Source organism: Sinocyclocheilus rhinocerous, unplaced genomic scaffold, assembly GCF_001515625.1.
Source record: "Sinocyclocheilus rhinocerous isolate Xijiao unplaced genomic scaffold, SAMN03320098_v1.1 scaffold5554, whole genome shotgun sequence".
NCBI classification, from domain to species: domain Eukaryota; kingdom Metazoa; phylum Chordata; class Actinopteri; order Cypriniformes; family Cyprinidae; genus Sinocyclocheilus; species Sinocyclocheilus rhinocerous.
Genome location: NW_015642570.1, coordinates 1 through 14,351, shown reverse-complemented (window position 1 = coordinate 14,351; position 14,351 = coordinate 1). Strand labels below are relative to the sequence as shown.

The 14,351-nt window shown below is 37.5% G+C and overlaps 1 protein-coding gene across 1 annotated transcript in view; it reads left to right on the top strand.

Moving 5' to 3' along the window:
- The window catches only part of LOC107756233 (POU domain, class 2, transcription factor 1-like), a 48,578-nt gene extending 35,848 nt beyond the window's left edge, over window positions 1–12,730 (top strand). The window contains exons 9-12 of the mRNA XM_016573275.1: window positions 5,660–5,799; window positions 7,214–7,399; window positions 12,224–12,305; window positions 12,394–12,730. Coding sequence (XP_016428761.1) covers window positions 5,660–5,799; window positions 7,214–7,399; window positions 12,224–12,305; window positions 12,394–12,680 — 695 coding nt within the window. The 3' untranslated portion in view covers window positions 12,681–12,730. The remainder of the gene's footprint in view (window positions 1–5,659; window positions 5,800–7,213; window positions 7,400–12,223; window positions 12,306–12,393) is intronic.
- Window positions 12,731–14,351: the final 1,621 nt, after the last annotated feature.

Below are 14,351 nucleotides of genomic sequence, written 5' to 3'. Positions count from 1 at the left end.
GGTTATTTGCAAATCATCCAAGCACCCGATTGATTTCTAATGTTTGATTATTATGACTAGTGTATCTGAGCGCGCGCGTCCGATTGTGTGCGAGAGCAAAGCAAATCCGCGTGCAAGCGGAGAGATTCGCGCTCGCGCATTATATTTGTGCCAGCCTGATGCTTTGTTTATAGACTATTTGTGGGTGGCTGTTTGTTGTTTCACTTATCAATTCGTGTCGATAAAGTATAATAGGGTAAATCCTGTATAGTGATTTATCCAATAGGCTATAGTGCTTGCATAAAGCAAGTAGTGCATACACTTGTAGCTGTTATGTGTCTTTGTAATTCATTGTAAGTCCCCTTTTGAGCCACGCACAAGCGCATTAATCCGTTAAAACTGACAAAGATCATAAATAGGGAAATAGGTAATGTTGGGTTTGCTAAAGTACTCTCTGATGGAAATTTGTTAGTTGGATGTAATAATGAAGAACAGGCAAACAAAGCTCTCAAAGTAAAGGAAATAGGAGGGATTAAAGTTGTCAGCACAAACAGAGTTGGAACTAAAAGTAAAGATAAACGGACAAAGATCATAAATAGGGAAATAGGAAATGTTGGGTTTGCTAAAGTACTCTCTGATGGAAATTTGCTAGTTGGATGTAATAATGAAGAACAGGCAAATAAAGCTCTCAAAGTAAAGGAAATAGGAGGGATTAAAGTTGTCAGCACAAACAGAGTTGGAACTAGAAGTAAAGCTAGGGGTCAAAAAGGGATTGTTTTCGGTGTTCCTCTTAACATAGGCATGGAAGAATTTAAAGGTAATCTAAAGGGAGGAAAAGTAGTGAATGCTCATAGGCTAAAGTCAGTTGTTGAAGGGATTATGAAAGACACTGAAACAGTAGTGATAGAATTCCAAGGGGAGGAAATTCCAAAAAGAGTGATGTTGGGGGTAATGAGTTATATCGTAAGAGAGTTTATACCGGGACCAGTGAGATGTTTTAATTGCCAAAGATTTGGGCATGTTGCTACAAGATGTAGAGAACAGTGTAGATGTGCTAGATGCGGAGGAAATCATGAATATGGCAAGTGTGAGGAGGGAGTAAAAACCAAAGTGTTGTAATTGTGGTGAGGGTCATAGTGCAGCCTTTAGAGGATGTGAAGTGTTAAAGATGGGGATGGTGATTCAGACAAGGAGAGTGGAGGAGAAGTTAACTTATGCTGAGGCAGCAAAACTGGTTAGAGACCAAAATACAAAGCAAAGTGTTCAGACAGGGGATGCAGTTAGAGGAAACAAAGACGTTTCAGAAGAGTATATGATAGTTGAAAAGAAAAAATTGGTGACATTTATTGCTGGAGTTATTAATAGTACAGCAGGGATTGAATCAAAAACTCAAAAAATACAGATAGTTGTAATAGCAGCAATACGTCATCTTGGATTGGTGGGCTTGACCTGGGAAGAAGTTAGGGATGAACTTCAGATAAGGTCAAGTCAGGATACAAATGGGTAATACATATCTATGAAGGTTTTTCAGTGGAATGCTAGATCCCTGATAGCAAATGGTCAGGAGTTCAAGCATTTTATTGAGGAATGTTATATAAAACCGGATGTAATTTGTGTTCAGGAAACTTGGTTGAAATGTCGTTTGGATTATGTTTTACAGGGATATAATGTAGTACGTCATGATAGGGAAGAAGGGAATGGTGGAGGGTGTGCAACATTTATTAAACAAGGAATACAACATAGGGTGCTGGGAAAAGGGAAAGACCAAGAATATATTTCTGTGGGGTTATGGGGGAGAGGACAGGAAATAGTTATTATAAACTATTATAATCCATGTAAAAACCTGGCTTTAGATAAGTTGAAGGAAGTGCATGGCCAAGATAGTGGTAGAGTAATATGGTGTGGGGATTTAAATGCACACAATACATTATGAGGAGGGAAAAGTATAAATGCTAACGGACAAGTGGTAGAGGATTTAATAGAGGAAAGAGAGCTGGTTTGTTTGAATGATGGCAGGGGTACAAGGATAGATCCTCGAACAGGGATGGAGTCTGTGTTGGATTTGACATTGGTTTCTAATAATTTAGCTAGTAAGTGTAATTGGGAGTTTTGGGAGGAATCGAGCATTGGGAGTGATCACTATCCAATATTTACAACTTTGGATATAGAGATGGAGAGATCATCAGCACAAGGAAAAGAAAGATGGGTATTTGAAAAAGCAAACTGGGCTAAATTTGAAGAAATTTGTGAGGAAAGGTTAGAAGTAATTGACTCAAAGCAAGAAATTAACAACTTAAATGATAACATTTGTGCCATACTGATTGAAGCAGCGTCGGAAACAATCCCAAAAAGTAAAGGAAAAATGACAAGGAAAGCGGTTCCATGGTGGACAGATGAGTGTGGTAAAGCTGTGAGAGCTAGAAATAAGGCTTTTAAACTTCTAAAGAGAACGCAGGTTTTTCAGTGGAATGCTAGATCCCTGATAGCAAATGGTCAGGAGTTCAAGCATTTTATTGAGGAATTGTATATAAAACCGGATGTAATTTGTGTTCAGGAAACTTGGTTGAAATGTCGTTTGGATTATGTTTTACAGGGATATAAAGTAGTACGTCATGATAGGGAAGAAGGGAATGGTGGAGAATGTGCAACATTTATTAAACAAGGAATACAACATAGGGTGCTGGGAACGAGTCGTGCGCCTTCACACTAGTTTACGGTACGTCAAATACAGGTGCGCTGCGTGCTACATACTGTGCATCCATTGAGTACATGACATGATCTATTGAGCGCATCCAAATAGTACAGATCGTTTGACGGAGAGTGAAACTCTCAAGCGCTCAGTCAGCGTGTTTATCGAGTGAAAATATGTGTTGAATGCCTCTCACACACATACTGGCGTGTAAAATCTAAGAATTTATTAGCCAATGGCTAATGTTAGACATTATTTAGTCGCCCAGAGTAAGATTTAGTCGCATATGCGAGTGATTTACTCGCAATGTAGAGGGTTGTTACCACTGCTTGAGCTTTCTTGTATAATATTAAATGATTATAATTATGTGTTCTTTTAAGAAGTTTAAAAGCCTTATTTCTAGCTCTCACAGCTTTACCACACTCATCTGTCCACCATGGAACTGCTTTCCTTGTCATTTTTCCTTTACTTTTTGGGATTGTTTCCGACTCTGCTTCAAGCAGTATGGCACAAATGTTATCATCTAAGTTGTTAATTTCTTGCTTTGAGTCAATTACTTCTAATCTTTCCTCACACATTTCTTCAAATTTTGCCCAGTTTGCTTTTTCAAATACCCATCTTCCTCTTCCTTGTGCTGATGTTCTCTCCATCTCTATATCCAAAGTTGTAAATATTGGATAGTGATCACTCCCAATGCTAGATTCCTCCCAAACCTCCCAATCACATTTACTAGCTAAATTATTAGAAACCAATGTCAAATCCAACACAGACTCCATCCCTGTTCGAGGATCTATCCTTGTACCCCTGCCATCATTCAAACAAACCAGCTCTCTTTCCTCTATTAAATCCTCTACCACTAAGAAGAACTATGAGGCAAGCTAAAAGAGACAGCTGGCAAAGCTTTTGTGGTGAGATTGGGAGAACGTGGGTGACGTGTGGAGTATGATAAAAAAAATGGGAGGCAATAAAAGAGAGTGGGTATATCCAGTATTAGAAGCAGAAAGGGAAATTGCGGTAACAGACAAGGACAAAGCAGAAATGTTGGTAAAAACATTTGTACAGATTCATGGGTCAGGGAACTTGAGTGAGGAAGGTGGGAGGCAATAAAAGAGAGTGGGTATATCCAGTATTAGAAACAGAAAGGGAAATTGCGGTAACAGACAAGGACAAAGCAGAAATGCTGGTAAAAACATTTGTACAGATCCATGGGTCAGGGAATTTGAGTGAAGAAGGAAGGAGGAGGAGGGAAATAACAAAGAGACAACATCTAGAAGATCTAGGAAAAAATGGGGGAATAGAAGATCAGTCAGTTAACCTCCTGTTTACTCTAGATGAACTGAAAAGAGCAATTAGTAATTTAAATAATACACTGTCGTCTCCAGGAAAAGATCAGATCACAAGTATAATGTTGAAACGTCTTAAAGATGGGGCTATGAGAACATTAAGGTTTTAATCTGGAAAAAGGTTATTGCAGAATGGCAAATAAAGTGGGACAACAACGAAAAGGGTAGATTTCTCTACAGTTTAATTAACAAAGTAAGTAAAAAATAAGACATATTGGTAAAACAAGGAAAGAATAGGTTGTCTATAATAGAAGGCAACTGAAATAAATAGTAAAGCTTTCTTTAATTTTCTTAAAAGGACGGGATTAATAAATAGAATGTAACTCTCTGTTCCGCACTCTACTACTCTGCAGAAGGTAGCGGTAATGCACCTAATTACGCTGGTTGCCAGCCGCCGTTAAAAGCCAAGAAGAAGAAGAAAATAACGCCATAGGCTGTGTCCGAAATCGCCCCCTATACCCTTAAATAGGGCACTATTTGAGGGAACAGCCATTTTTAGGGGTGTCCGAAACCATAGTGGACGTTCTCGAGTGCACTCATTCAATCCCACAATGCACTGCAAAAACGAGTGTACAACTGGTGCACGCTCAACGGCTAGAGAATGCCCCTAATGCACCGTGAGAGTCACGCGCCGAATGAATTCCCGCACTAGTGAATGAGGGTATAGGGGGCGATTTCGGACACAGCCCTAGTCTTCTCGATGCTTCTTCCTGTTTCAAAGTTAATGAGTGTGACATAGTTGGGCGTGAGCATGGCTTCTGATGTCACATCTGGATGTGGGCCGGGTTTGATGTCCACTGCAGGTGAGCGAGATGCTTCTCTCTTTCTGGCTTTAGTTTTGATCTTTGTTACACAAGATGAGAAAAAAATTATCACTGATAGATACAATTAACTGTAGGCACTCAGACTTGTAGATAATAAGTAGAAATGTGCATAAATGCCAAAAATATTGGAATTCTGAAGGACCCTTTCGCGAACATGTACTACTTGACTGATTGCACAGACACTATTGGAAGAGAGCTAAACTGGATGATGACATCACTGAATCATCAATGAACTGACTTTTACTGGAAAAATGACTTATTGTCTTTTTGCATTATTGACAATCTATTTTCCTGTTTTACACTGTAAAGCTGCTTTGACACAACCAGTATTGTATAAAGCGCTATACAAATAAAGGTGACTTGACTTGACTACTCCATATCTCGCCTAACTGGTCCTCCGGTCCCAAGTCCTCCGTTTTTTATTTTATATAAAGTTTTAGCAATTTTGTGTGATTTTGTCATTTTTTTAGTTTTTGATTTTAAGTTGTTAATTTTCATTTTAGTTTTTAGTTATTTTAGTGCATAAAGTTAAACAAAATTAAAATAAGAAATGTTGCCGTGGCAACTAGCTAAAAATGACACTACAGTAGAAATCAAATTCAATTGCCAAATAGCACTGCTTAATGAAACCCTTAATATCTGTCACTGCTAATATGAAAAACTTTGTGAGTCAGCTGAACCCAACAGGTCTAAACCAAAAACATATGGGCTACTTATCGTTATTGGCAAAATCCCAGAAAGAAAAAAAAACAGTATTGCACAGCCCTGCATCTATTTGAGATCATCTGTCAGTGTTTTTCATGAGCATCTCTGCTCTTCCTCAGAGAACATGTCTGCTGATTGTGTGGTGTCGAGTCCGAATGAAATGTCCCCGGGTCTCTGTGAGAGTCTGAACCGGCGGCGTAAGAAGCGGACAAGCATTGAAACCATCATCCGTCTGGCCTTAGAGAAGAGCTTCCTGGAGGTGAGCGTGTCTCCTGACCGTTAGAGGGCAGCAGAGCTCAACATTCACCACTGTATCACACACATTGAGCTCTGCCCCTCCTAGTTACTGTTGTTAACCAGAAACAACATCCCATAGCAGTGAGCTGCAGATTTGTGTTTGCCAGTGAAATGTTATTGACTGTGACAGTCATTTACACCAGTGCTTCTCAACTGGTTTGGCCATGGGACCCACGTTTTATGATATATATATATATATATGACCCACTTTATGATATATATATGTATATATATATATATATAAAATTTGTTTAAAAAAAATATCATACCTTCATGCAAATCCTTCACACGAAGTACCAGTTATGTGATTTATTGGTACTTTACTTTTATTTCACACGTTGCATGCTCATAGTTTCTTTTGTGCTTTAGTGAAATGATATACAGCGTGCACCGCCACATTTGCGCATGCTACAAGCATAGTATAATGTCTGACAGGACAGGATAGTTCATTTTTTCTGAGGTGAGAAACTTTTTATTTCATAAGTTACAAAAATAACGATAGAATAATGAGACTGACATTAAGCCTGACATCTCATCTGACCGCAGATACTGAATCGGGACAGCACGTTTTTCTCAGGCAGTCTTTATTTAAACTGCAAAAAAAGTGTCAACAGCTTTCACGCACATATTTCAAAATCAATTTCTCGCATCAGAAAAACATTTAGAATTACGTTTTTTGTTGTTGATGTTGTTTCTTTGCCTGTACACTCCGTGACCCACTCAGAACGGACTCACAAGTTGAGAAACACTGATTTACACTGCAGTAAATTACCACAACAAAGTTTTACTGTGTTTTTTGGATAATTTCCATAAAATTACATGTAAAACTATCCAAAAGAACAAGCACCTGCGGATGGCAATAGCTGCTAAGGTAGGAATGGTGATTGATGTTTTGGAGGCGGGGCTTAGCTGATATCTCTATTAAATGAAATTAGACGAAGCGTTTACATTGAGCGTTTCTGTCTCATCTGCAAATATATTGAAATTCTGTAGGACCCTTTCGCAAACATGTCCTACTCCATATCTCGCCTAACCAGAAGTCCTCCATTTTTTGTTTTATATAAAGTTTTAGTCATTTTGTTGTGTGATTTTTGTCTTTTTTTTTTTGTTTTAGATTTTTTAAAGTTGTTAATTTTCATTTTAGTTTTAGATTTTATTACATAAAGTTAAACTAAATTAAAATAAGAAATGTTGCCGTGGCAACTAGTTGAGATGTTTTGTATATTTTATCTCAGTTAACATTTAATTTTACTTCAAGTAATGATTTTTTTATGGTTTGTGTTTTAGTTAAAGTTAACTATAGTAATTAGCTAATATCTGTATTGAACGCTAATGAGACGAAGTGTTTACATTGAGCTTTTCTGTCTCATCTGCAGCAGAGTCAAAAGCCGTCATCAGAGGAGATCACGCTGATTGCGGATCAGCTCAACATGAAGAAGGAGGTGGTACGCGTTTGGTTCTGTAACCGCAGACAGAAGGAGAAGCGGATCAATCCTCCCAGCAGCGGTGGCAAATCGCCTGGATCAGCCATCAAAACCATCTACAACAGCGCCACCACAGCGGTATGTCATAAACCAGAGTCACTCCAGATCCTGCAGTCATGTGACACTGTTTACTGTCTTCATTCATGTTCATTACTGACATTATTCTGCTGCTTTTCACAGTCATTAACACAGTAATTGAATGGTAATTTAAAGCTTCAAATTAGGTCTGCACGATTAACCGAAATAAAACGAAATCACCATATGGCTTAATGTGATTATCACATGGTTATTAAACTTTTTTTAAAAAATCTTTTTATTGGTATTTAACAAGACAATACATAATGATACATTCAATGAAAAATAAGAGATTACAAATTGTTTCAATTTAAACCCTTCCAGGACCCTCCCACCCAAAAAAAATCATAAATGTGATATAAAACCAAGACAAAAAAAGGAAAAGAAAAAGAAAAAAGGAATTTAATAATCATAAATAAGGAAATAATAAAAATAATATTATGCAATAATAATACTTCTTATTTTATTTAATAATGCTATTTAGTATTAATAATCATAATAAAATAGAAAAAATATTATTTTATAGTCATTGATATATAGTGACATTTTTATATTTTACAGTGAAGTAATACAATAATGACATTCCCTATTTTGTTTAATAGTTTTATTTTTTTATAATAAAATCATCATAATAAAGGTAGTAATAATAATTATGTAGTAGTCATTGATAATGTAACTTTTATTTTACAGTGAAATAAAATAAATATTACTATTGTACTATTTCACTGTAAAAAAATATATATCAATATGACAATGTAATAATAATTGCTACTACTTTTATTATGGTTATGACTACTATTATTACTACTACTAAATAAAACCATTAAACAAAATAAGAAATAAAACTATTACACAATACAATAGTAATATTAGTCCCAAAAGTAGGTTCGGGTGGAGCCTAATCATTCAGTCCTGTCAATCATCATTACGAGCCTATATAAGCAGCAGGCTTTGCACCATCCCAGCGACATGCAATGGGGGGTTGAACTTGGAGCTCAAGCCGAGCCTCTGTCGAGGACAGCAAGCCAAGTTCGTTTATCATTAACCCCGAAATAAAACGAAATCACCATATGGCTTAATGTGATTATCACATGGTTATTAAACTTTTTTTAAAAAATCTTTTTATTGGTATTTAACAAGACAATACATAATGATACATTCAATGAAAAATAAGAGATTACAAATTGTTTCAATTTAAACCCTTCCAGGACCCTCCCACCCAAAAAAAATCATAAATGTGATATAAAACCAAGACAAAAAAAGGAAAAGAAAAAGAAAAAAGGAATTTAATAATCATAAATAAGGAAATAATAAAAATAATATTATGCAATAATAATACTTCTTATTTTATTTAATAATGCTATTTAGTATTAATAATCATAATAAAATAGAAAAAATATTATTTTATAGTCATTGATATATAGTGACATTTTTATATTTTACAGTGAAGTAATACAATAATGACATTCCCTATTTTGTTTAATAGTTTTATTTTTTTATAATAAAATCATCATAATAAAGGTAGTAATAATAATTATGTAGTAGTCATTGATAATGTAACTTTTATTTTACAGTGAAATAAAATAAATATTACTATTGTACTATTTCACTGTAAAAAAATATATATCAATATGACAATGTAATAATAATTGCTACTACTTTTATTATGGTTATGACTACTATTATTACTACTACTAAATAAAACCATTAAACAAAATAAGAAATAAAACTATTACACAATACAATAGTAATATTAGTCCCAAAAGTAGGTTCGGGTGGAGCCTAATCATTCAGTCCTGTCAATCATCATTACGAGCCTATATAAGCAGCAGGCTTTGCACCAGCTGGAAATGAAGTGTCCCCAACTAAGCAAGCCAGAGGCGACAGCGGCAAGGAACCAAAACTCCATCGGTGACAGAATGGAGAAAAAACCTTGGGAGAAACCAGGCTCAGTCGGGGGGCCAGTTCTCCTCTGGCCAGACCAAACCAGCAGTTCAATTTCAGGCTGCAGCAAAGTCACATTGTGCAGAAGACTCATCTGGTTCCTGTGGTCTTGTCCCGGTGGTCGTCTGAGACAAGGTCTTTACAGGGGAATAACATCTGTATCTGGTGTTCATCTAGTTGTCCTGGTCTCCGCTGTCTTTCAGGGCTGTAGAGGTCCTCTCTAGGTGCTGATCCACCATCTGGTCTGAATACGTACTGGATCCGGGTGACTGCAGTGACCATCTGATCTGGATACAGACTGGATCTGGTGGGTTGTTTCAGGGTTGGCATCATCTGAGGTCCTCTGAGGGGTTGGCATCATCTCTTCTCAGGTGTTCTGGATCCAGACTGAAGCTTGTGTAAATCCTAGTTACCACGGGATGTCAATCCTGTGGCAAAAACAGAGAAACAAATAGGGACATAATTAGCGTAGCTGCTGTTCCAACCAAGCAAAATTTATTTGTTTAACCCAAACTAAAGAATAATAATGTGCATTTGATCAGATATAACTGCAGTACAAGATTATGATATGCATTATTTGAATGCTTGGCCAAAGAGATGTGTCTTTAATCTAGATTTAAACAGAGAGAGTGTGTCTGAACCCCGAACGTTATCAGGAAGGCTATTCCAGAGTTTGGGAGCCAAATGCGAAAAAGCTCTACCTCCTTTAGTGGACTTTGCTATCCTAGGTACTACCAAAAGTCCAGAGTTTTGCGACCTTAGGGAGCGTGATGGATTGTAGCGTGGTAGAAGACTAGTTAGGTACGCAGGAGCTAGCCCATTAAGGGCCTTATAGGCAAGTAATAATATTTTGTAACTGATACGGAACTTAATAGGTAGCCAGTGCAGAGACTGTAAAATTGGGGTAATATGATCATATTTTCTTGACCTGGTAAGGACTCTAGCCGCTGCATTTTGGACTACCTGTAGCTTGTTTATTGAGGATGCAGGACAACCACCTAGCAGTGCATTACAATAGTCCAGTCTAGAGGTCATGAATGCATGAACTAGCTTTTCTGCATCAGAAACAGGTAACATATTTCGTAGTTTGGCAATGTTTCTAAGATGGAAGAATGCTGTTTTTGTAACATGGGAAATATGATTTTCAAAAGACAAGTTGCTATCTAATATAACACCCAGATTTTTGACTGTAGAGGAAGTAACTGTACATCCGTCTAGTTGCAAATTGTAATCCACGAGATTCTGTGTACTGTCTTTTGGTCCAATAAGTAATATCTCTGTCTTATCCGAATTTAATAGGAGAAAATTATTGGTCATCCAATCTTTTACATTTTTAACACATTCTGTTAGCTTAGATAATTTAGAAGTTTCATCTGGTCTTGTTGAGATATATAGTTGAGTATCATCTGCATAACAGTGGAAGCTAATCCCGTATTTTCTAATAATATTACCAAGGGGCAACATGTATATCGAAAATAGCAGAGGACCTAGGACAGATCCTTGTGGCACTCCATATTTTACTGGTGATAATTGAGATGACTCCCCATTTAAATGAACAAGGTGGTAGCGATCGGACAGGTAGGATCTAAACCATCTTAAAGCCTGCCCTTGAATACCTGTATAGTTTTGTAATCGATCTATGAGTATGTCATGATCTATAGTGTCGAACGCAGCACTAAGATCAAGTAAAACTAGCAATGAGATACAGCCTTGGTCTGACGCAAGAAGCAAGTCATTTGTAATTTTAACAAGTGCAGTTTCTGTGCTATGGTGGGGCCTGAAACCTGACTGAAATTCTTCATAGAGATCATTTTTTTGCAGGAAGGAGCGCAATTGTGCAGACACAACTTTTTCTAAAATTTTAGACATAAAAGGAAGATTTGAGATGGGTCTGTAATTTGCCAGTTCACTAGGATCTAGTTGTGGTTTCTTAATAAGAGGCTTAATAACCGCCAGCTTGAATGGTTTTGGGACGTGACCTAAAGACAACGACGAGTTAATAATGTTGAGAAGTGGTTCTTCTGCTACAGGTAACAACTCTTTCAGTAATTTAGTGGGTACAGGATCTAACAGGCATGTTGTTGGTTTAGATGCAGTGATACGTTTATTTAGCTCTTCCTGTCCTATAGTTGTAAAGCACTGCAGTTTATCTTTTGGTGCGATGAATGAAGCTGAAGTATTATACGCTGTAGAATCTACATTTTGTTATTGTATTTCTGATGTTATCTATTTTATCAGTGAAGAATTTCATAAAGTCATTACTATTAAACTGTGAGGGAATATTTAGATCGGGTGGCGTTTGGTTATTTGTTAATCTAGCCACTGTGCTAAATAAAAACCTTGTATTGTTTTGGTTATTTTCTATGAGTTTGTGGATATTCTCGGCCCTGGCAGCTTTTAGAGCCTGTCTATAGCTGGACATACTGTTTTTCCACGCAATTCTAAAAACTTCCAAGTTAGTTTTTCTCCATTTGCGCTCAAGACTACGAGTTTTTTTCTTGAGAGAATGGGTATTACTGTTGTACCATGGCGCAGTACGTTTTTCTCTAACCTTTTTCAGGACTGGATGGGCAGGCGAACTTGTGAAGTAATAATAAATGTAGTAGTAATTATTATTCTTTTGATGTCATTTTGATCATCTTTTTGGGGCAGTCCTACAGACAAGCACAGCAAACCTGGAGGTTTTTTTTTAATCACGTTTTAAATCAGAATCACAATTTTTGTCAGAAAAATCACAATTATATATTTTTTCCCCCAAATCTTGCAGCCCGACTGCAAACTCAGCTGTTTTGTGTATGATGCTGTAATCTGTGGATGCAGCGAGTGTTTCTGCATGTGAAGTGTTGTCTTATTGATTATTGATGAGTGATTGGTTGTGTTCAGGTGTCCAGCGGCACAAACACACTGACGGTCAATTCTGTGGTTTCTCTGAACAACAGCAGCAGCTCAAACCTCACACTCAGTGGTGCGTCCCTCCTGCCATTACAGCTTTTCCTTCCTCAATATTCCTAATGTGAACTTGTGAGTCATGTGACACTTTCTCTGTGCTGTAGGTGGAGCTCTGGGTCAGGTGATATCTAACCCACCATCTGTCATCTCCGTGGCTCCTGCTGTGGCCACGGCTGCTCCTGCCGTGGTGTCACACTCGCTCAGCCCGTCCACCACCACCGTAAAACAGGAAGTGGCCGCTGCCGCACAGCCAGTTTCCACGGCGACAACGGCCACACAGGGGGCAGGGCAGCTGCTGGTGGCAGGTACAGGACTGGGTGGTGCTAATCTGACTGCTGTCACGGGCTTGAACCCAACAGTCATAAAGCCGTCACAGCTGACACAAGGGTGAGTGTGTGTGGTATTGTGGACAGGTTTCGTGAAAGACATCCCCATGTCACATTTCACACCAAAACGAAAGGATAAAAATTAAGAAATTATATTTTACTTAAGTCAAGACACTATGGGCAAAACCCGTGTTTTTTCATGCACTGCTCGATTTTGAGGTTTTGGTATATTTTGTCTTCTTTCAGACTAGTGAAAAAGATCCAAAATGTATGTATGCATTTATGTATTTATTTAAAGTATTTTTTTTTTCATTTAATAAAATTTTATTACACTTTATCTATTTGCATTTGATCTATTTTAATAAAGGTGACTATTTTCAAATTTGATATTTTGGTCCATTCTGCTCCATAACAGTCTTTGCTCAGACTAGTGGAAAGAAAACATGCACCAATAACCAAAAACATACACACAAAAAACAAATAAATTACACATTAAAGTGTTTATTTTATTGCACTTTATCTGTGTCTGTAGATTTCAATTAAAATCCATATCTTTAAAAGAGTTTTTTTCTCTTTCTTACACCAAACTTTAGAGTTTTAATCCTTTCTATATTCTAGACTTTTACTGAGCGGTTTGTTCATATATCATTCACACTGATTTACACTGAATGACAACATTTTATTCCTAAAATATGGTGAAAATGCATTTGTTGTAGCCATTTAAGAAAATTTACTTTTGATTTACATTTATGTTTAAATATTATTTGTTCTATTTCATTTCGCTCCAGACCGCCTGATGCAGTGCTGAAAGCACTAGTGGAAAACTCCCTGCGCTCAAGCTTGACTGAGAATCGAATGACAAAGTTGTCACTTTGGTTATTCGTGACGTGCCTTGAACTATAATTACCCCTTACCATGTACCCTCGATCTCTTTCTCATTCTCGCTTGTTGAATCGAACGTGACGATATTTTGTGCAGCTTGCTGCTGAAGAGATCTTCAGGATATATATCGTGAGCTGTTTCGTCTTGATTACATCGCTTTAGTATACCAATTGTTGGACTTAAACACATCTCGTGGCGCACAGCGATTGTGAGATACGGATTGCATCACGCAAGAGGCTTCAATCTGCTGGATGCCGGCAAGTTTGAAAGCCTCTGTGACGATATACACTCGGAAGCCCTGGCTGCCTCGGCTGAGAGCGTATACGCGTATGATCGCGGCATGAATCAATAACGTGTTCCGGATTTATCGACTTTTAGGGTGAGTATTGATTTAACATGGATACACTTCAATGTTCTACGTGCCCCAATGTAATGGATATCATGGATGGACATCGCCAATGTCCTGCTTGTCTGAGTAGGGATCATCTTAGAAAGGCACTGACTGACCCGTGCCTGGAATGCTCCATTATGCATTTGCATCACTCTCGTCTGGCCGGTCTAGAATCTGCATCGGATAGTTTGCTACTTTCATCCAATATCACCACAGCTGATCGTAAGTGTAAGCAAGCATCTCAAAGTGAAAAGAAGTGTAAGAAAACGAAATCTTCTGATTTAGCATGCAAAGTTGATCAGCTGTCTTCTGCAGTTGAGTTGTTATTGCCACTTCTGGCTAAAGCTCAGCCTAATACGTATGTACGAGAGAAAGTTCAGCCTGAGTTATGTATGACACCCTTACCAACGATGCATACAGGTGTAGGGTTTTTCAACTCAAAAAGGGAAATATTTATGACGAA